The 22,600-nt window shown below is 42.4% G+C and overlaps 1 protein-coding gene across 1 annotated transcript; it reads right to left on the bottom strand.

Moving 5' to 3' along the window:
* Positions 1-333: 333 nt before the first annotated feature.
* LOC124218512 (general transcription factor II-I repeat domain-containing protein 2-like) lies at positions 334-2,259 on the bottom strand. Its single transcript, XM_046625031.1, has one exon. The coding sequence runs from the start codon at positions 2,257-2,259 to the stop codon at positions 334-336; it is 1,926 nt and encodes a 641-aa protein (XP_046480987.1).
* Between the last annotated feature and the right edge of the window lie 20,341 nt (positions 2,260-22,600).

The raw sequence follows: 22,600 nt of genomic DNA, 5'->3' as shown, positions 1-22,600 counted from the left end.
CAAGCTCATAAACTCTACTGTTATTATATACTTCAATTAACTTCATTCTTATCTTAGATGTTCTGATGACAAGCTTATAAACTCTACTGTTATTATATACTTCAATTAACTTCGTTCTTATCTTAGATGTTCTGATGACAAGCTTATAAACTCTACTGTTATTATATACTTCAACTTCGTATCTTATCTTACATATTCTGATAACAAACTCATGAACTCTAGTGTTATTATATACTTCAATGTAACTTTGTTCTTATCTGTCGATCCTATTATGTATAAGACAACATTTTACTTTATTTTAATCAATTGTAAAGACTTCAATAACTTGTAATATTAATTTGTTTCACATAATTTCTCTATGTCCGGACGGTAAGAAGTTGAAGAAATGGTTAATACATCATTTAAATATTTATCGGTTGCAGTTCGCGACCTCAGCGATGACTTGATGCGTTCCATGGAGGAAAATAGATTTCGAGACAACTGAGTAAAACCAAAGCAGGACATTAATCTTCTGAAAGTCTTTACAAGAGTTTGGTATTCATCCTGATTAAGTGCAGACCAAAAATGCTCAATATTTTTACCATCTTGAGCTATTGAAAATAACATTCGTCGAGCGTTTTCGTCATGGGCGATGCTAACAACTTCCCTGGAAATGAGAAATGGGTCCGACAAATCAGGAAAGACATTGTAAATTTCGGAAGTAATTTCCTGCTCTACAGTGTCATCACAGTTAAAAATGGGACAACTGAAATATTTGACGATTTTCTCTACATATTTGAAGTCTTTGAATCTTGACTCGAACGATGCTTTAAGTATCTCCAAATGTCGAGCAAAGCGCTCTCCATTGAAAATTATCGCTGAGTCCATTTCATCCACGGTCTTGGTCAAGTGTTTAAAAATATTTGCAGACAGTTTATTTTTGTGCAAGTGTTCGGCATACAGCCCTACTGTTTGTTGGAAGCACTTCACATACTCGTATAGATTGAAAATTTGCGGCTCAACCACACTTTTCCCTTCTAACTGCACTTTCAAGTTATGTAGATGCTGACTGATATCGACTGCAAATGCCAAATCCATTTGCCACTCCTTGATTTGGAGTTCAGGGTACTTCCAAAGTTCTCTCTTCGACTGTAAGAAAGCTCTCACCTGCGGCAGATCTTCCTGAAACCTTTTGATTAACAGTCTCCCTTCGAACAACATTGATTCTTCCTTAGAGCTCAAAGAATCTTTAGGAATTGCTTCGATCTCCGTCAACAATTCTGGCAAGATTCCCGTGGCCTTAAGGTGCACCGAGCCTCGAATAGTGTTCACAATGTTGACGATCGGGTTGAAAACCCACGACATCTGCAGAGCGCTGGCAGCCAAAACCAGCTCTTCGGTGATACAGTTAAATGTTAGCACGTGCGAAAAGTCTGAATCATCCTTGAAGCATTGAATAAACTCTTTACACGCTGTGGATGCAGTTACAGCGACCAATTTTTTCAACTGAATCTTCTTGCTAGTGAGAAAATTCTTTAGTTTTTCAAACCCATCCTGATCTTTTAGTTTCATCGCATTTAAGGGAATCACTTTGAGTAGTTCCTCGGTTATATTGAAATCTTGAAATACCATTCGTACATAGACACTGCACAGAGGCGGGCTTGCCGTGTTTATACTTTCATATTTGCTGAGCTGCAACGAGAACCATTCGCATCTTTCCAAATCGGCATCAATCTGCTTCAATATTTCAGCTCTGATCGCATGGACTCTGATTTGCATTGTCGGAACGGAGAGCTGTACATTGTGCAATTTTTTCATGAGTCCTGTTTTGACTTCATTGTCTTGGTTGCACGCGTAGTTAATAAACAGGTAGATCAGATCCTCGGCAAACTTTGATCCGTCGTCGGGTGGTCTTTCAGATCGAGCCAGCAAGTAAGCGACTTTATAAGAGAATTCCAGAGCCGATTTGTCAGTTTCAGTAAACATATTGTCAAGCATTACCACCGTGCCGTATTGAGGTTTTGGAAGCATAGGGTAGCACTTAAGTAGACTACAAATTTTCGTCGAACGATCTCTGGAATCTTTCGGAAAGTCATTGTCGTATTCACTGTGACAAGCATTGAAGTGGTTTTTGATTTTTACTTGATCATTAAGTTGAAAAATTAAACCGCATAAAAGACACATGGAAGTGTCCTCATGTTTAGCGACAAAAAAATCAGTCAACCACGCAGTGTCGTAATTCGGGTCTTTCTTCTGTTTTTTTGCAACGTGATCATCCATTGTCACTAATTTTCACTACTTTTCAATACCGCTCAAATCATCGACTTCTCGTCAAAACCGTGTTCTAAAGATGATGTCGGTTGTCACGTTGTGCGTCGTTTCAATGTTTACGATCAGTTACGTCACAATCTAGTGGCTATGCGTCACGGTCTTACATACAGGTCTTGCGACTCTGAGTTTCGACGTGGGCCTCTTAACGTGTCAAGCCGCTAGCGTCGCTGCGATCGAGGGATGCCCGGTGCGACAAGGATGACGATAGTCGCGCTCGCGCGTCACATGGGCGTGGAATCCTAACGTCAAAGGCTTATTCAAACATTGTAGGTTATGTTGATGCATCCCTCGATCGCAGCTCCATCTGGATTTTTCTTCAACAGAGGAGCCACTCTCTACCATTGGAATTCTATTGAGTCGCAAGACCTGCATGTAAGACCGTGCTATGCGTGATACGGCGGGGAATTCTTTGCTTTTCGACTCTCGTGCAGAAACAGAGTCATCTAGCAATCACATAACAAAGTGCTATCACAGCGAAGAACCTTATTATTGCTATTATTGCGTTTCCATCTGTCGATAAATCTTGGATGACCTGAGAAAGAATTTTTACAACGGTACAAAGTCAGTCTTTACCGACTGCAACACGGACTTATGGACGGACAGTGTTCCCAACCCGTCCGTGGGGGGCTATGTGACCAGGGCCGTAGCATCATAGTACCGAACAAAAAATTATAGTACTTTTTTGAAAATGTTAATAATGCAATAAAATCACGGAATATTATTTTTATAAGTATATTATCCCTATCCATTACAATACGCGTGCGTACTTACATTTAATTGTACGAATGACCAGAAGGTACTTATTTGAATTATTTTTGTACACACTAGGAATGACGGCAGGAACTGGCGGGAAGCGGGAAACGGGGCGCTCAAATCAACACCAACGCGCCTGAGCCCGAACCGTGCATGTCAGCGCCCTCCGCAATAATGTGGTTAAAATTAAAAACCACATTATGGTGAATGGCGCTGACAATTTTTTGCCTAGCGCGAAAAGATTTGAATACGTTTCTTTTGAAAAGTATTAAAAATCATTTTTTTTCGAAAAGTATTAAAGAATTTTGTCCCGCCAGTTTTTGTATTACAAAAAAAAACTTCTTTTTGTACAAATTTCCAAATTATAGTAGATTTCCGTCACATAATGAAAGTTCTATGTTACATAGTACGAAGTTCATATTTATGTGACATCTACTATAATTATGTGACGGTTGGGAACACTGTGGACGGAGCCTAAAGTGGCATTATGGGCGCGTCGAGTGCGGCGAAAGACGGAAAGCGAATCGGCCGTGGCAGCCATGTTGGTAGGGAGTGTTTGCGTGCCATATTCAAATTACAAACCATCCGGTAACTCGTTCTAAACAAATCGTTCGACCGAAAAATTGATCACATAGATACATACGTACGTACGTACATACATACATACATACACACATAAAGCGTCCATCCGAGTTAAGAATTCACTCAGTTACAGAATCTATTATCGTTTTACCGGTGACTGAAGAATATAAAGACAGTTGCCCTAATGGGCTTTGGTGTGACAACCAAAAATTGTCGTACACTTGCGCCCTCTGAGATGTTCCAACGGTAGAGTTGAGAACTTATTGCACAACATCAGAGAGTTACTGATTTCGATATGATGCTGGCTGTATTCACCTTCCGAGTAACACAGTCTTCGCAATGGTAAGAAATAAGACCCAAGCCAGTCCTTAGCCTGTGTGCACTTACCGACTTGTCGGCGATACAAGAAATTAATAATGAAAATAAATTTCTTCCAAAGTTCGTAGAAAAAAAAATGATTTAATTAGAATATAGGTACCCGAGAGAAGAATGTATACATAGATCATGAATAATAATAGATCAGATGTAATAATGATGCAGAGACCAAAAAGTATATATGTATATGCGGTCCACGTACATACAATACTAATATATGTGATCCATTTTCCAGGAGACAAACTAGATTATCTACAATAATATGAAAATGGAAGAATTATTAATCTCGAAATGGGATTCTATTCGACACGCGCTCGATGTATTCGATAACATTAATATTCATAATTATTCCAACAACTTTTCATTTGCATTCTTGATATTGAATTTTCGTAAACATAGAATCGAAACGCGGATTTGGCTAGTCGCGAGTGAAGTATCTACGTTGGGTAGAGAAGCAGAATTGTTTCAAAAAGTGTTCGTATGGAAAACAAGGGGATTTGGGCTGACTGTGAGGCAGCCTTTGAACTTCCCGTTATTTGTGCTCGAAACTAGTATATTTCGATACGAGAGGCCAAACGAGCGTTTTGCGCACTGCGAGTCTAACGGCAGCACGAAGCCGAGGTAGAGCCTTGGCTTCATGCGGCCTTCAGACGAGTAGTGCGCAAGAAGCAGCGACCCCAAACAGCTTCGGATACCAATTTTCATGCAAATCCGATCATCCGTTGCGAAGATAACACCATTTTTATTTTATTTTTGTGAATATGGTTTTTTAAATTATTCAAAAACTACTAAACCAATCACAGGCAAAATCTAACCAGGTCTAAGTCTGAAAGAGGTGCGTCGATTTAGGCCAAGTTCATCAAAATCTGACTAATCGTTCTCGAGATATCGTCGGACAAAAAATTGATCACGCACGTACATACATATATACATTCATACATACATACATACATACATACATACATACATACATACATACATATGTCCATTTGAAAATGATTGGAGGTGATTCTCCGGACCTCAAAACGTGGAGATCTAGTGAGAACACAACTTTTCGTTTTTCGGGTGATCACAATAACTTCCTATTTTCTCTGAAATCAGAGAAACGGGAAGTTAAAAATTCAGAGTAACTGTAATACATCACGTATGCGCTAATTTTGATCGAGATGAATGGATGCTCCGTATATGAGACAGTATTTAACGCGGTGTCCTGATTTGAAGACCTAAAAAGGTGATTGTCGGCGATTTGATTTATGGGATAGGGAGAGAAAAAACGAAGCTTCTTAAAACTTCGAGTGTATTTTAACACACATTTGAAAGGTACGAGCAAAAATTTTTATCATCCAACTATCGCAGAACGGCCGCATTATAAGCAGACCCGTTAACTGAAGAATATATCTTTAGTCAAAGGCTGACCATCGAAGGGCCAAGCCGCTTGAGTCTGGAATCGGCAGGAAAGATAATGTGCGTATTTCTTGTCTGTAATGTGTAAACTAAAATCATGAGACTTCTTGTCATATCATGCATCATACATCATACATCATACATAGTATTAAAGTTCAAAACCATAGTTTGGATGATCGGATTTTCAGAAAGTGACGTCACCCAAATTTTTTTTCTTTCGACGTCATCGATCTATAGTAATCAGCTACCCGAATTCCTCAGTCTGGAAACAACCGCGCAGTAGAGCGGACGTATGAAAATCGTGCTCCCCAGATTTCGGGTACCGGGGTCTCTTCCTTCTGGATCCTGCGCTCCGTACTTCCTACGCTCCAGGTCCGCTACCTGGTGGATCACGACTTTCAGGACAAGCGCTCCGTAGTTTCGGCGCTCCAGGACCGTTACCTGGAGAAACTCGACTTCTAGGACAAGCGCTCCGTAGTTTCTGCGCTCCGGATCCGCTACCTAGTGAAACTCGACTTCAGAGACAAGCACTCCGTAGTTTCAGCGCTCTAGGTCCGTAACCTGGCGAAACTCGACTTCTAGGACAAGCGCTCCGTATTTTCGGCGCTCCAGGTCCACTACCTGGTGAAACTCGACTTCAGGAATAAGCTCTCCATAGTTTCTGCGCTCCCGATCCGCTACCTGGTGCAACTCGACTTCAGGAACAAGCTCTCCGTACTTTCTGCGATCCCGATCCGCTGCCTGGTGCAACTTGTCTTCAGGGACAAGCGCTCCGTAGTTTTTGAGCTAAAGATCCACTACCTGCAGGAACTCGACTTCCTGGACAAGCGCTCCGTAGTTTCTAAGCTCAAGGTCCGCTACCTGGTGGAACTTGACTTCCAGGACAAGCGCTCCGTGGTTCCTGAGCTCCAGCTCCGCTACTTGGTGAATCTCGACTCTCGGAGGACGAGGAAGACGAGGAGAACAAGGTGGACGAGGAGGACGAGGATTTGTGCTCGGTGAGTGAAAAATTTTTATGATATTTAATGGCGATTGTAATTGTATTTATTACAAAAATTTTTAAACTTGTCATGTTTACAATGAATTATTTCAATTCATTTTTCGCGCAAGCAGAAATTCAGTAGCTATAAACGTGCTAATGAAATTTCTATAATTTTCTCATAATCTTCTTGCTCAAATGTGTCACTTACAAAATTATACAAATCCTTACACAATATTTTTGATGTGTTCTAATCCTGAGCATATTAATTAGTATTCGAGTTATAATCCCAGGTGGTTAGCAGTGGTCGTTGGAGGTGGTTGGTGGTGGTTGAGGGTGATCGAGGTGAACGACGAAAAGGCCTAAGAAAAGGAGGACGAGAATGACGAGGATTTGTGCACTGTGAGTATAAAATTTATATGATATTTAATAGAGTAGGAGTAGGAGTAGAAGTAGGAGTAGGATCAGGACTAGGATCAGGATCATGAGTAGGATGAGGATCACAATGAGGAGTAGGATCAGGAGTAGAATCAGGAGTGGAATCAGGAGTAGAATCAGGAGTAGGATCGGGAATAGGTGTAGAAATAGGAGTAGAAGTAGTGGAAGTCGTAGGAGTTGGAGTAAGTCGTAGTAGTACCCTACCCTACCCTATTATATCCTACCTTACCCTTTTTTTTTCAGCAGCGAAGGGGGAATCTTCAAAACGACATCCAGATGTTCAAGTTGGTGTCTTCGGATAGTGCTGGATTTGTACCGGCTAAAACCCCTCCGTCGCTCATCACCCAGGACGAGGCGGAACCGCTTTCGCATTACTTCACCTCGTCCCTGTGGCCGGCTTGTTGTCATAGCCTCCCTCGCCTGTCTCGTGGTTGCATGCTCCTCGCCGGCCTGTCGGCCCCACATCTCCGCTCCCGTCGCCTTTGCTCTACTGTCCTGTTTATCCTATAGTTATATGTCTGGTGAGTCCCCGTCAGTCCGTTAGTTAGTTTGTATGTCGTGTCCATTGTTGCTATATTATTTTATTACATGTCTGTTCTGTGAGTCCCCGTCAGTCAGTTCGTTTGTCACTTTGCCGTGTCGTTGTTACGGCTCGCGTCCTACTGCCGGCACGGAATTTGCTAACGCAGGGGTTCCGCGCCGGTCAGTCTACTCCTGTCCTACGGTTTAAAGGCCGTCGCTTAGATTGAATCTTACTCTATAGTGTTGGTACTATTTACTACTACTTATTTTACTTATTTTATTTGCCTGCTAGAAGGCAAATACTACAAAATATATTACCTGTTATTTTATCAGTCACTTGCCGTAGTATTACGGCTCGTGACCCACTGCCGGTACGGAATTTGCTGACGCAAGGATTCCGCGCCGGTCAGTCTACTCCTGTCCTACGGTTTAAAAGCCGTCGCTTAATTTTAATCTTACTCTATAGTGTTAGTACTATTTACTACTACTTGTTTTATTTGCCTGCTGGAATTTTTATTATCATCTAGGCACTCGAGTCTTTTTTTAGCAACTATAAATATGGATAATAATATGTTTATAATGCTACCTCACTTCTGGCCTGCCGTGCGTTGCTGCCCGTCGGAATTTGCCGACGCGGATTCCTGCGGCCTATTAAGTGCTATTGTTTGTTTACTTTTATTAAATGCCCACTTATTTATTGTTCGGCACTTTTCCCGAGTCACTTTGATGATCATTTATATTACCTTGAACAATTACTCGGCTGTGAGTTATTTGTTTACCCGTCATTTTCTGCGACCTCCCGTCCATTCGACATCACTTTTACGCGGCACTTGTCTTTTTGTTTTCTGTCCTTTATGGATTTCGTCCCTAGCACCGCACCGCACGAGCATGTTCCACGCAGTCCTTGTACAGCCCCCTCCCACAGCTGGGGCGACGGTTCGCGTTGACTCCACAGTCACCCACCAGTCGGAATTTGTTGTCCCATTGGCCACCGTGGTGCGGTAGTGGGGGAACATGCGTTCATGTTCCGCCGAGCTGCCACATTGACAGCTGGCGGTGAACACCGTGCCATTCTGCACCACAGCATCGTTCCCACGTGGTTGCATTGCGAGGGGACTTGTGAAGTTCACCAGTAGTTGGGTGACGCCCTACCCTACACTACCCTACCGCACACTACCCTACCTAGGATCTCGTTTTTTCGCTGTAACTTTAGATGCGTTGATCGCAGCGTATTGGAACTACGCCTGTTACGCCCCGACGTACCGCCTTGGCGTACCTTTTTCAAAATTCCATTTCATTTCATTTCTTTAATTTCTTCACTGCACAGATATCATTTTATCAAAATCTCATATTCTAATAACGGCGAGTTCCACCCCTCCTGGCAAAAGTCACGTAGAGACCAACGATGATCCCTAGTATAAGGTTCAACTTTATTCTATTTATCTGGTACCAAGAACTGAGATGAGAGACTGCTGAGTTAGTATCAGTAGCGCTCAGCCTGGAAATATTCCTCTTTTTAAATTAAAATTATAATCAATAACTAGGATAAACCACTACCTTCAGGACCATCAAATTAAAATAGATTACTCATTGGACTGTATGAATGAATGTGTGAACATTGCATGCAAATATCTTTTGTTCATATTTCCAATGTGTCACCGACGAGATTGAGAATCGTCGGAACACCGTCGAAGAGCGAGAAGTAACGCTGACCACGTGGATTTGGGCGCCAGGAGGACGCCCTCGCACCTCATTGGCTAATTACCGTTGTAACTAATTACAACTGCAGCTCCTTGGACCCTCGGGCCCAAAAAGCCGCGTCTTTCGTCTGTCAAGTCGCGAAGTGCGTGGACGTAAACCCGGATTAGCCCTCTCGAGCAAGAGTAGCGTTTGGAAAATCTTAGTTGTGACCGGCCTAAAGTCTCGCGCTAATTCGTTAAATTCGAGCATTCAGTTATTCTGTTAGCTGCAAAAGACTCACTATCTTCTACATTTCCATCTTTTCTGTTCTTTACTAAATCTCGTCATTTCGCGAATAGACATTTTTATGATATTCCATTTCCCTTAGTTAAAATTGAGTTCGGCCCTGATTCAAGCGAATCAGGTAATCTTAAGTAAAAATAATAATAATTACACTATCATTTTTAATAAATAATCGTTCCAATCAATTTTAACTTATCATCAAAATCACAAACAGACACTTTCAAACTTTCGATAACAAGATATCATTCTAAATTCACAAAGACTAAGTGACCAACGTTCAACATCATTCGATTCATCAACTCTTCCAAATTTGAGGTGAGGCCCCTGGTCCAGCATTCTACCGACGCAGACCGACACGATCCGACGGCTCTCAATCTCGTCGACCGATTCACCAAAAAGCTAAGTCAATCCGAGTGTTAATCTTCGAAATTAGACGAATTCTTGTTTCACCTTGATAATCAAAACTACTTCAGTAAATTCACAAAAACCAAGCATAGAATTGGTGGCTAGCTTCACTACCCCCAATTAAATTCCACTTATTGTTTCCAAGAATTAACAAATAAGACTAAACGATTAAATATATATATTAAATATATATATATAATATTAAACGATTTAAGATAATCTAAAAAGAGAGATACAATACAATTATCACGACCAGCTAGTTATAACCATCGTTCAGAGTAGATGTTCCTGGTACCAAATAATATTATCTTCTAGAATAGTATAACACGCGATTTTTTATTCAATTTGAAACCTTTATGAATTGTTATTTTTGGCTCATATATATAATTATCACCATCGATTGTTACCAGATATTTCAATAACTAAATTGAACCAGAATATACTTCATCTTTTACCAGTTAAATCTTTTTAAACATTTATTTTGAGCGACCTTCTTCCCATTTTCTTTATTATGAAATAGCCTCAACTATTTAAACAAACCTCACAGACCTGTACAGGTCTATAGCGACACGATCCTACAAATAACCGGCTTACCGAAAGGTAAGTCTTTTCTTAGATTTAATTATTATTCATTGTCGTTACGTAGGAGCTAGATTATTCGATGAATCATTAACTACCACCGCTCAGTACACACTCACCCCCACGTAACACGCCCAATAAATTTCTCTCGCAAGATCACGTCGGAATAGTGCTTGAAAGAATTTATTCCGGCACTTTTCAAAATCGTAAAAATTTTCGCCAAAAATACAAAGGGGTTAGCCTGCAGGGCAACTTGGAATCTGGTGCCAGGATAGGTGAGACGCTAGGCAGTAGGGTGACGATAGGGTCATTCCGGCCATGCCCCCTCTTCTTCTTCTTCTTCTTCTTCTGCCTCTCTCTCTTCGGCCCCCGGCCCAGGGACGGCGGATGTGACGGTCGCGCCGGATCCATCTTCCCCCGGATCCGCAAGGGCAGGGCGCTCAATATCGCGAAAATCGAGCACCGAGTGGGGGTCTCCATACGCTTGGCAGCTCCGTTAAGCGGAGCTCTCGTCGTAGCGGCAACAGAAGATGCCCCACCAGCGGGCAGGGTCGTCCTTCGCAAGAGGACACTGAGCATAGGATGTAGCGGGGGGTAGCCGGGAGGCGCAACTCCCGGATAGGCGTTAAAGTAAGGTCTGCGCGTAACCGCGAAGGTGCCGGGGGGATCCCTGAGGTTATGCCTCGCGCGGTTCCGGGGAGTCCCCCCTACTCGTACCAGAGTGGCCGCTGGTTTTTTAGTGGGTGCGAGTCCCACACTACCCTGAAGCTTCTTGCACGAAGCTCCAGGGTGTGCATAAGGCATTTTTACCAGCGTTATAAAAAAAAAAAAAAAAAAAAAAAAAAAAAAAAAAAAAAAAAAAAAAAAGGGAGTTAGCCTCACTTTTTCTTCGATTTTAAAGCCCAAAGTTTTTGGTCTCAGATTCGATGTATACGACCCTCACCTGACCAATTGGACCCTCGGGAACTCAGAAAACGCAGCGAAGAGAGCGTAGGACCAACAGGAGAGAAACGACGAGCGAAAAAGCACCTGCTGAAAAATGTCGAAAAGACAGGATCTCGTTTTTTGGCTGTAACTTTTGATCCGTTGATCGCAGCCTATTGAGACTGCGCCCAATCGTTTTCTCTCGCAAAATTACGTCGGACTAGTGCCATAAAGAATTTATTCCAGCACTTTTCAAAATCGCGAAAATTTTCGCGAAAAATACAAAGGGGTCTACCTTTCTTTTTTTTTGACCGAAAAATCTTCCGTCTGAGAATTGATTTGTATAACCCATTCCCGACCAATTGGACCCCCAGGAACTCAGAAAACGCAGCGAAAAAAGCGTGGGACCAACAGGAGAGAAATGGCGAGCGAAAAAGCACCAGCTGAAAAATGTCGAAAACACAGGTTCTCGTTTTTTGGCTGTATTTTTTGATCCGTTTATCGCAGCCTATTGGGACTGCGCCCAATCGATTTCTCTCGCAAAATTACGTCGGACTAGTGCCAGAAAGAATTCATTCCAGCATTTTTCAAAATGGCAAAAATTTTCGCCAAAAATACAAAGGGGTTAACCTTCCTTTTTTTTTGACCAAAAAATCCTTCGTCTCAGAATTGATTTGTATGACCCTTTCCCGACCAATTGGACCCCCAGGAACTCAGAAAACGCAGCGAAAAGAGCGTTGGACCAACAGGAGAGAAATGGCGAGCGAAGAAGCACCAGCTGAAAAATGTCGAAAACACAGGTTCTCGTTTTTTGGCTGTAACATTTGATCCGTTGATCGCAGCCTATTGGGACTGCGCCTAATCGTTTTCTCTCGCGAAATTACGTCGGACTAGTGCCAGAAAGAATTCATTCCAGCATTTTTCAAAATGGCAAAAATTTTCGCCAAAAATACAAAGGGGTTAACCTTCCTTTTTTTTTGACCAAAAAATCCTTCGTCTCAGAATTGATTTGTATGACCCATTCCCTACCAATTGGACCCCCAGGAACTCAGAAAACGCAGCGGAAAGAGCGTGGGACCAACAGGAGAGAAATGGCGAGCGAAAAAGCACCAGCTGAAAAATGTCGAAAACACAGGTTCTCGTTTTTTGGCTGTCACATTTGATCCGTTGATCGCAGCCTATTGAGACTGCGCCCAATCGTTTTCTCTCGCGAAATTACGTCGGACTAGTGCCATAAAGAATTTATTCCAGCACTTTTCAAAATCGCGAAAATTTTCGCGAAAAATACAAAGGGGTCAACCTTTCTTTTTTTTTGACCGAAAAATCTTCCGTCTGAGAATTGATTTGTATGACCCATTCCCGACCAATTGGACCTCCAGGAACTCAGAAAACGCAGCGAAAAGAGCGTGGGACCAACAGGTGAGAAATGGCGAGCGAAAAAGCACCAGCTGAAAAATGTCGAAAACACAGGTTCTCGTTTTTTGGCTGTATTTTTTGATCCGTTTATCGCAGCCTATTGGGACTGCGCCCAATCAATTTCTCTCGCAAAATCACGTCGGACTAGTGCCAGAAAGAATTCATTCCAGCATTTTTCAAAATAGCAAAAATTTTCGCCAAAAATACAAAGGGGTTAACCTTCCTTATTTTGTGACCAAAAAATCCTTTGTCTCAGAATTGATTTGTATGACCCATTCCCGACCAATTATACCCCCAGGTACTCAGAAAACGCAGCGAAAGGAGCGTGGGACCAACAGGAGAGAAATGGCGAGCGAAAAAGCACCAGCTGAAAAATGTCGAAAATACAGGTTCTCGTTTTTTGGCTGTATTTTTTGATCCGTTTATCGCAGCCTATTGGGACTGCGCCCAATCGATTTCTCTCGAAAAATTACGTCGGACTAGTGCCAGAAAGAATTCATTCCAGCATTTTTCAAAATGGCAAAGATTTTCGCCAAAAATACAAAGGGGTTAACCTTCCTTTTTTTTTGACCAAAAAATCCTTCGTCTCAGAATTGATTTGTATGACCCATTCCCGACCAATTGGACCCCCAGGAACTCAGAAAACGCAGCGAAAAGAGCGTGGGACCAACAGGAGAGAAATGGCGAGCGAAAAAGCACCAGCTGAAAAATGTCGAAAACACAGGTTCTCGTTTTTTGGCTGTCACATTTGATCCGTTGATCGCAGCCTATTGAGACTGCGCCCAATCGTTTTCTCTCGCGAAATTACGTCGGACTAGTGCCATAAAGAATTTATTCCAGCACTTTTCAAAATCGCGAAAATTTTCGCAAAAAATACAAAGGGGTCAACCTTTCTTTTTTTTTGACCGAAAAATCTTCCGTCTGAGAATTGATTTGTATGACCCATTCCCGACCAATTGGACCTCCAGGAACTCAGAAAACGCAGCGAAAAGAGCGTGGGACCAACAGGAGAGAAATGGCGAGCGAAAAAGCACCAGCTGAAATATGTCGAAAACACAGGTTCTCGTTTTTTGGCTGTATTTTTTGATCCGTTTATCGCAGCCTATTGGGACTGCGCCCAATCGATTTCTCTCGCAAAATCACGTCGGACTAGTGCCAGAAAGAATTCATTCCAGCATTTTTCAAAATGGCAAAAATTTTCGCCAAAAATACAAAGGGGTTAACCTTCCTTATTTTGTGACCAAAAAATCCTTTGTCTCAGAATTGATTTGTATGACCCATTCCCGACCAATTATACCCCCAGGAACTCAGAAAACGCAGCGAAAGGAGCGTGGGACCAACAGGAGAGAAATGGCGAGCGAAAAAGCACCAGCTGAAAAATGTCGAAAACACAGGTTCTCGTTTTTTGGCTGTATTTTTTGATCCGTTTATCGCAGCCTATTGGGACTGCGCCCAATCGATTTCTCTCGCAAAATTACGTCGGACTAGTGCCAGAAAGAATTCATTCCAGCATTTTTCAAAATGGCAAAAATTTTCGCCAAAAATACGAAGGGGTTAACCTTCCTTTTTTTTTGACCAAAAAATCCTTTGTCTCAGAATTGATTTGTATGACCCATTCCCGACCAATTGGACCCCCAGGAACTCAGAAAACGCAGCGAAAAGAGCGTGGGACCAACAGGAGAGAAATGGCGAGCGAAAAAGCACCAGCTGAAAAATGTCGAAAACACAGGTTCTCGTTTTTTGGCTGTCACATTTGATCCGTTGATCGCAGCCTATTGAGACTGCGCCCAATCGTTTTCTCTCGCGAAATTACGTCGGACTAGTGCCATAAAGAATTTATTCCAGCACTTTTCAAAATCGCGAAAATTTTCGCGAAAAATACAAAGGGGTCAACCTTTCTTTTTTTTTGACCGAAAAATCTTCCGTCTGAGAATTGATTTGTATGACCCATTCCCGACCAATTGGACCTTCAGGAACTCAGAAAACGCAGCAAAAAGAGCGTGGGACCAAGAGGAGAGAAAAGGCGAGCGAAAAAGCACCAGCTGAAAAATGTCGAAAACACAGGTTCTCGTTTTTTGGCTGTAGTTTTTGATCCGTTTATCGCAGCCTATTGGGACTGCGCCTAATCGATTTCTCTCTCAAAATTACGTCGGACTAGTGCCATAAAGAATTTATTCCAGCACTTTTCAAAATCGCGAAAATTTTCGCGAAAAATACAAAGGGGTCAACCTTTCTTTTTTTTTGACCGAAAAATCTTCCGTCTGAGAATTGAGTTGTATGACCCATTCCCGACCAATTGGACCTCCAGGAACTCAGAAAACGCAGCGAAAAGAGCGTGGGACCAACAGGAGAGAAATGGCGAGCGAAAAAGCACCAGCTGAAAAATGTCGAAAACACAGGTTCTCGTTTTTTGGCTGTATTTTTTGATCCGTTTATCGCAGCCTATTGGGACTGCGCCCAATCGATTTCTCTCGCAAAATCACGTCGGACTAGTGCCAGAAAGAATTCATTCCAGCATTTTTCAAAATGGCAAAAATTTTCGCCAAAAATACAAAGGGGTTAACCTTCCTTATTTTGTGACCAAAAAATCCTTTGTCTCAGAATTGATTTGTATGACCCATTCCCGACCAATTATACCCCCAGGAACTCAGAAAACGCAGCGAAAAGAGCGTGGGACCAACAGGAAAGAAATGGCGAGCGAAATAGCACCAGCTGAAAAATGTCGAAAACACAGGTTCTCGTTTTTTGGCTGTCACATTTGATCCGTTGATCGCAGCCTATTGGGACTGCGCCCAATCGATTTCTCTCGCAAAATTACGTCGGACTAGTGCCAGAAAGAATTCATTCCAGCATTTTTCAAAATGGCAAAAATTTTCGCCAAAAATACAAAGGGGTCAACCTTTCTTTTTTTTTGACCGAAAAATCTTCCGTCTGAGAATTGATTTGTATGACCCATTCCCGACCAATTGGACCCCCAGGAACTCAGAAAACGCAGCGAAAAAAGCGTGGGACCAACAGGAGAGAAATGGCGAGCGAAGAAGCACCAGCTGAAAAATGTCGAAAACACAGGTTCTCGTTTTTTGGCTGTAACATTTGATCCGTTGATCGCAGCCTATTGGGACTGCGCCTAATCGTTTTCTCTCGCGAAATTACGTCGGACTAGTGCCAGAAAGAATTCATTCCAGCATTTTTCAAAATGGCAAAAATTTTCGCCAAAAATACAAAGGGGTTAACCTTCCTTTTTTTTTGACCAAAAAATCCTTCGTCTCAGAATTGATTTGTATGACCCATTCCCGACCAATTGGACCCCCAGGAACTCAGAAAACGCAGCGGAAAGAGCGTGGGACCAACAGGAGAGAAATGGCGAGCGAAAAAGCACCAGCTGAAAAATGTCGAAAACACAGGTTCTCGTTTTTTGGCTGTCACATTTGATCCGTTGATCGCAGCCTATTGAGACTGCGCCCAATCGTTTTCTCTCGCGAAATTACGTCGGACTAGTGCCATAAAGAATTTATTCCAGCACTTTTCAAAATCGCGAAAATTTTCGCGAAAAATACAAAGGGGTCAACCTTTCTTTTTTTTTGACCGAAAAATCTTCCGTCTGAGAATTGATTTGTATGACCCATTCCCGACCAATTGGACCTCCAGGAACTCAGAAAACGCAGCGAAAAGAGCGTGGGACCAACAGGTGAGAAATGGCGAGCGAAAAAGCACCAGCTGAAAAATGTCGAAAACACAGGTTCTCGTTTTTTGGCTGTATTTTTTGATCCGTTTATCGCAGCCTATTGGGACTGCGCCCAATCGATTTCTCTCGCAAAATCACGTCGGACTAGTGCCAGAAAGAATTCATTCCAGCATTTTTCAAAATGGCAAAAATTTTCGCCAAAAATACAAAGGGGTTAACCTTCCTTATTTTGTGACCAAAAAATCCTTTGTCTCAGAATTGATTTGTATGACCCATTCCCGACCAATTATACCCCCAGGTACTCAGAAAACGCAGCGAAAGGAGCGTGGGACCAACAGGAGAGAAATGGCGAGCGAAAAAGCACCAGCTGAAAAATGTCGAAAATACAGGTTCTCGTTTTTTGGCTGTATTTTTTGATCCGTTTATCGCAGCCTATTGGGACTGCGCCCAATCGATTTCTCTCGCAAAATCACGTCGGACTAGTGCCAGAAAGAATTCATTCCAGCATTTTTCAAAATGGCAAAAATTTTCGCCAAAAATACAAAGGGGTTAACCTTCCTTATTTTGTGACCAAAAAATCCTTTGTCTCAAAATTGATTTGTATGACCCATTCCCGACCAATTATACCCCCAGGAACTCAGAAAACGCAGCGAAAGGAGCGTGGGACCAACAGGAGAGAAATGGCGAGCGAAAAAGCACCAGCTGAAAAATGTCGAAAACACAGGTTCTCGTTTTTTGGCTGTATTTTTTGATCCGTTTATCGCAGCCTATTGGGACTGCGCCCAATCGATTTCTCTCGCAAGATTACGTCGGACTAGTGCCAGAAAGAATTCATTCCAGCATTTTTCAAAATAGCAAATTTTCGCCAAAAATACGAAGGGGTTAACCTTCCTTTTTTTTTGACCAAAAAATCCTTTGTCTCAGAATTGATTTGTATGACCCATTCCCGACCAATTGGACCCCCAGGAACTCAGAAAACGCAGCGAAAAGAGCGTGGGACCAACAGGAGAGAAATGGCGAGCGAAAAAGCACCAGCTGAAAAATGTCGAAAACACAGGTTCTCGTTTTTTGGCTGTCACATTTGATCCGTTGATCGCAGCCTATTGAGACTGCGCCCAATCGTTTTCTCTCGCGAAATTACGTCGGACTAGTGCCATAAAGAATTTATTCCAGCACTTTTCAAAATCGCGAAAATTTTCGCGAAAAATACAAAGGGGTCAACCTTTCTTTTTTGTTGACCGAAAAATCTTCCGTCTGAGAATTGATTTGTATGACCCATTCCCGACCAATTGGACCTCCAGGAACTCAGAATACGCAGCAAAAAGAGCGTGGGACCAAGAGGAGAGAAAAGGCGAGCGAAAAAGCACCAGCTGAAAAATGTCGAAAACACAGGTTCTCGTTTTTTGGCTGTAGTTTTTGATCCGTTTATCGCAGCCTATTGGGACTGCGCCTAATCGATTTCTCTCTCAAAATTACGTCGGACTAGTGCCATAAAGAATTTATTCCAGCACTTTTCAAAATCGCGAAAATTTTCGCGAAAAATACAAAGGGGTCAACCTTTCTTTTTTTTTGACCGAAAAATCTTCCGTCTGAGAATTGAGTTGTATGACCCATTCCCGACCAATTGGACCTCCAGGAACTCAGAAAACGCAGCGAAAAGAGCGTGGGACCAACAGGAGAGAAATGGCGAGCGAAAAAGCACCAGCTGAAAAATGTCGAAAACACAGGTTCTCGTTTTTTGGCTGTATTTTTTGATCCGTTTATCGCAGCCTATTGGGACTGCGCCCAATCGATTTCTCTCGCAAAATCACGTCGGACTAGTGCCAGAAAGAATTCATTCCAGCATTTTTCAAAATGGCAAAAATTTTCGCCAAAAATACAAAGGGGTTAACCTTCCTTATTTTGTGACCAAAAAATCCTTTGTCTCAGAATTGATTTGTATGACCCATTCCCGACCAATTGGACCCCCAGGAACTCAGAAAACGCAGCGAAAGGAGCGTGGGACCAACAGGAGAGAAATGGCGAGCGAAAAAGCACCAGCTGAAAAATGTCGAAAACACAGGTTCTCGTTTTTTGGCTGTATTTTTTGATCCGTTTATCGCAGCCTATTGGGACTGCGCCCAATCGATTTCTCTCGCAAAATTACGTCGGACTAGTGCCAGAAAGAATTCATTCCAGCATTTTTCAAAATAGCAAATTTTCGCCAAAAATACGAAGGGGTTAACCTTCCTTTTTTTTTGACCAAAAAATCCTTTGTCTCAGAATTGATTTGTATGACCCATTCCCGACCAATTGGACCCCCAGGAACTCAGAAAACGCAGCGAAAAGAGCGTGGGACCAACAGGAGAGAAATGGCGAGCGAAAAAGCACCAGCTGAAAAATGTCGAAAACACAGGTTCTCGTTTTTTGGCTGTCACATTTGATCCGTTGATCGCAGCCTATTGAGACTGCGCCCAATCGTTTTCTCTCGCGAAATTACGTCGGACTAGTGCCATAAAGAATTTATTCCAGCACTTTTCAAAATCGCGAAAATTTTCGCGAAAAATACAAAGGGGTCAACCTTTCTTTTTTTTTGACCGAAAAATCTTCCGTCTGAGAATTGATTTGTATGACCCATTCCCGACCAATTGGACCTCCAGGAACTCAGAAAACGCAGCGAAAAGAGCGTGGGACCAACAGGTGAGAAATGGCGAGCGAAAAAGCACCAGCTGAAAAATGTCGAAAACACAGGTTCTCGTTTTTTGGCTGTATTTTTTGATCCGTTTATCGCAGCCTATTGGGACTGCGCCCAATCGATTTCTCTCGCAAAATCACGTCGGACTAGTGCCAGAAAGAATTCATTCCAGCATTTTTCAAAATGGCAAAAATTTTCGCCAAAAATACAAAGGGGTTAACCTTCCTTATTTTGTGACCAAAAAATCCTTTGTCTCAGAATTGATTTGTATGACCCATTCCCGACCAATTATACCCCCAGGTACTCAGAAAACGCAGCGAAAGGAGCGTGGGACCAACAGGAGAGAAATGGCGAGCGAAAAAGCACCAGCTGAAAAATGTCGAAAATACAGGTTCTCGTTTTTTGGCTGTATTTTTTGATCCGTTTATCGCAGCCTATTGGGACTGCGCCCAATCGATTTCTCTCGCAAAATCACGTCGGACTAGTGCCAGAAAGAATTCATTCCAGCATTTTTCAAAATGGCAAAAATTTTCGCCAAAAATACAAAGGGGTTAACCTTCCTTATTTTGTGACCAAAAAATCCTTTGTCTCAGAATTGATTTGTATGACCCATTCCCGACCAATTATACCCCCAGGAACTCAGAAAACGCAGCGAAAGGAGCGTGGGACCAACAGGAGAGAAATGGCGAGCGAAAAAGCACCAGCTGAAAAATGTCGAAAACACAGGTTCTCGTTTTTTGGCTGTCACATTTGATCCGTTGATCGCAGCCTATTGAGACTGCGCCCAATCGTTTTCTCTTGCGAAATTACGTCGGACTAGTGCCATAAAGAATTTATTCCAGCACTTTTCAAAATCGCGAAAATTTTCGCGAAAAATACAAAGGGGTCAACCTTTCTTTTTTTTTGACCGAAAAATCTTCTGTCTGAGAATTGATTTGTATGACCCATTCCCGACCAATTGGACCTCCAGGAACTCAGAAAACGCAGCAAAAAGAGCGTGGGACCAAGAGGAGAGAAAAGGCGAGCGAAAAAGCACCAGCTGAAAAATGTCGAAAACACAGGTTCTCGTTTTTTGGCTGTAGTTTTTGATCCGTTTATCGCAGCCTATTGGGACTGCGCCTAATCGATTTCTCTCTCAAAATTACGTCGGACTAGTGCCATAAAGAATTTATTCCAGCACTTTTCAAAATCGCGAAAATTTTCGCGAAAAATACAAAGGGGTCAACCTTTCTTTTTTTTTGACCGAAAAATCTTCCGTCTGAGAATTGAGTTGTATGACCCATTCCCGACCAATTGGACCTCCAGGAACTCAGAAAACGCAGCGAAAAGAGCGTAAGACCAACAGGAGAGAAATGGCGAGCGAAAAAGCACCAGCTGAAAAATGTCGAAAACACAGGTTCTCGTTTTTTGGCTGTATTTTTTGATCCGTTTATCGCAGCCTATTGGGACTGCGCCCAATCGATTTCTCTCGCAAAATCACGTCGGACTAGTGCCAGAAAGAATTCATTCCAGCATTTTTCAAAATGGCAAAAATTTTCGCCAAAAATACAAAGGGGTTAACCTTCCTTATTTTGTGACCAAAAAATCCTTTGTCTCAGAATTGATTTGTATGACCCATTCCCGACCAATTGGACCCCCAGGAACTCAGAAAACGCAGCGAAAGGAGCGTGGGACCAACAGGCGAGAAATGGCGAGCGAAAAAGCACCAGCTGAAAAATGTCGAAAACACAGGTTCTCGTTTTTTGGCTGTATTTTTTGATCCGTTTATCGCAGCCTATTGGGACTGCGCCCAATCGATTTCTCTCGCAAAATCACGTCGGACTAGTGCCAGAAAGAATTCATTCCAGCATTTTTCAAAATGGCAAAAATTTTCGCCAAAAATACAAAGGGGTTAACCTTCCTTATTTTGTGACCAAAAAATCCTTTGTCTCAGAATTGATTTGTATGACCCATTCCCGACCAATTATACCCCCAGGAAGTCAGAAAACGCAGCGAAAGGAGCGTGGGACCAACAGGAGAGAAATGGCGAGCGAAAAAGCACCAGCTGAAAAATGTCGAAAACACAGGTTCTCGTTTTTTGGCTGTATTTTTTGATCCGTTTATCGCAGCCTATTGGGACTGCGCCCAATCGATTTCTCTCGCAAAATTACGTCGGACTAGTGCCAGAAAGAATTCATTCCAGCATTTTTCAAAATGGCAAAAATTTTCGCCAAAAATACAAAGGGGTTAACCTTCCTTTTTTTTTGACCAAAAAATCCTTTGTCTCAGAATTGATTTGTATGACCCATTCCCGACCAATTGGACCCCCAGGAACTCAGAAAACGCAGCGAAAAGAGCGTGGGACCAACGGGAGAGAAATGGCGAGCGAAATAGCACCAGCTGAAAAATGTCGAAAACACAGGTTCTCGTTTTTTGGCTGTCACATTTGATCCGTTGATCGCAGCCTATTGAGACTGCGCCCAATCGTTTTCTCTCGCGAAATTACGTCGGACTAGTGCCACAAAGAATTTATTCCAGCACTTTTCAAAATCGCGAAAATTTTCGCGAAAAATACAAAGGGGTCAACCTTTCTTTTTTTTTGACCGAAAAATCTTCCGTCTGAGAATTGATTTGTATGACCCATTCCCGACCAATTGGACCTCCAGGAACTCAGAAAACGCAGCGAAAAGAGCGTGGGACCAAGAGGAGAGAAAAGGCGAGCGAAAAAGCACCAGCTGAAAAATGTCGAAAACACAGGTTCTCGTTTTTTGGCTGTAGTTTTTGATCCGTTCATCGCAGCCTATTGGGACTGCGCCCAATCGATTTCTCTCTCAAAATTACGTCGGACTAGTGCCATAAAGAATTTATTCCAGCACTTTTCAAAATCGCGAAAATTTTCGCGAAAAATACAAAGGGGTCTACCTTTCTTTTTTTTTGACCGAAAAATCTTCCGTCTGAGAATTTATTTGTATGACCCATTCCCAACCAATTGGACCTTCAGGAACTCAGAAAACGCAGCGAAAAGAGCGTGGGACCAAGAGGAGAGAAAAGGCGAGCGAAAAAGCACCAGCTGAAAAATGTCGAAAACACAGGTTCTCGTTTTTTGGCTGTATTTTTTGATCCGTTTATCGCAGCCTATTGGGACTGCGCCCAATCGATTTCTCTCGCAAAATCACGTCGGACTAGTGCCTGAAAGAATTCATTTCAGCATTTTTCAAAATGGCGAAAATTTTCGCCAAAAATACAAAGGGGTTAACCTTCCTTATTTTGTGACCAAAAAATCCTTTGTCTCAGAATTGATTTGTATGACCCATTCCCGACCAATTGGACCCCCAGGAACTCAGAAAACGCAGCGAAAGGAGCGTGGGACCAACAGGAGAGAAATGGCGAGCGAAAAAGCACCAGCTGAAAAATGTCGAAAACACAGGTTCTCGTTTTTTGGCTGTATTTCTTGATCCGTTTATCGCAGCCTATTGGGACTGCGCCCAATTGATTTCTCTCGCGAAATTACGTCGGACTAGTGCCATAAAGAATTTATTCCAGCACTTTTCAAAATCGCGAAAATTTTCGCGAAAAATACAAAAGGGTCAAC

Source organism: Neodiprion pinetum, chromosome 5 (assembly GCF_021155775.2).
Source record: "Neodiprion pinetum isolate iyNeoPine1 chromosome 5, iyNeoPine1.2, whole genome shotgun sequence".
In the NCBI taxonomy this organism is placed as follows: Eukaryota; Metazoa; Arthropoda; class Insecta; order Hymenoptera; family Diprionidae; genus Neodiprion; species Neodiprion pinetum.
The sequence above is the reverse complement of the archived record's forward strand: the minus strand, read 5'-3'. Positions and strand labels throughout refer to the sequence as shown.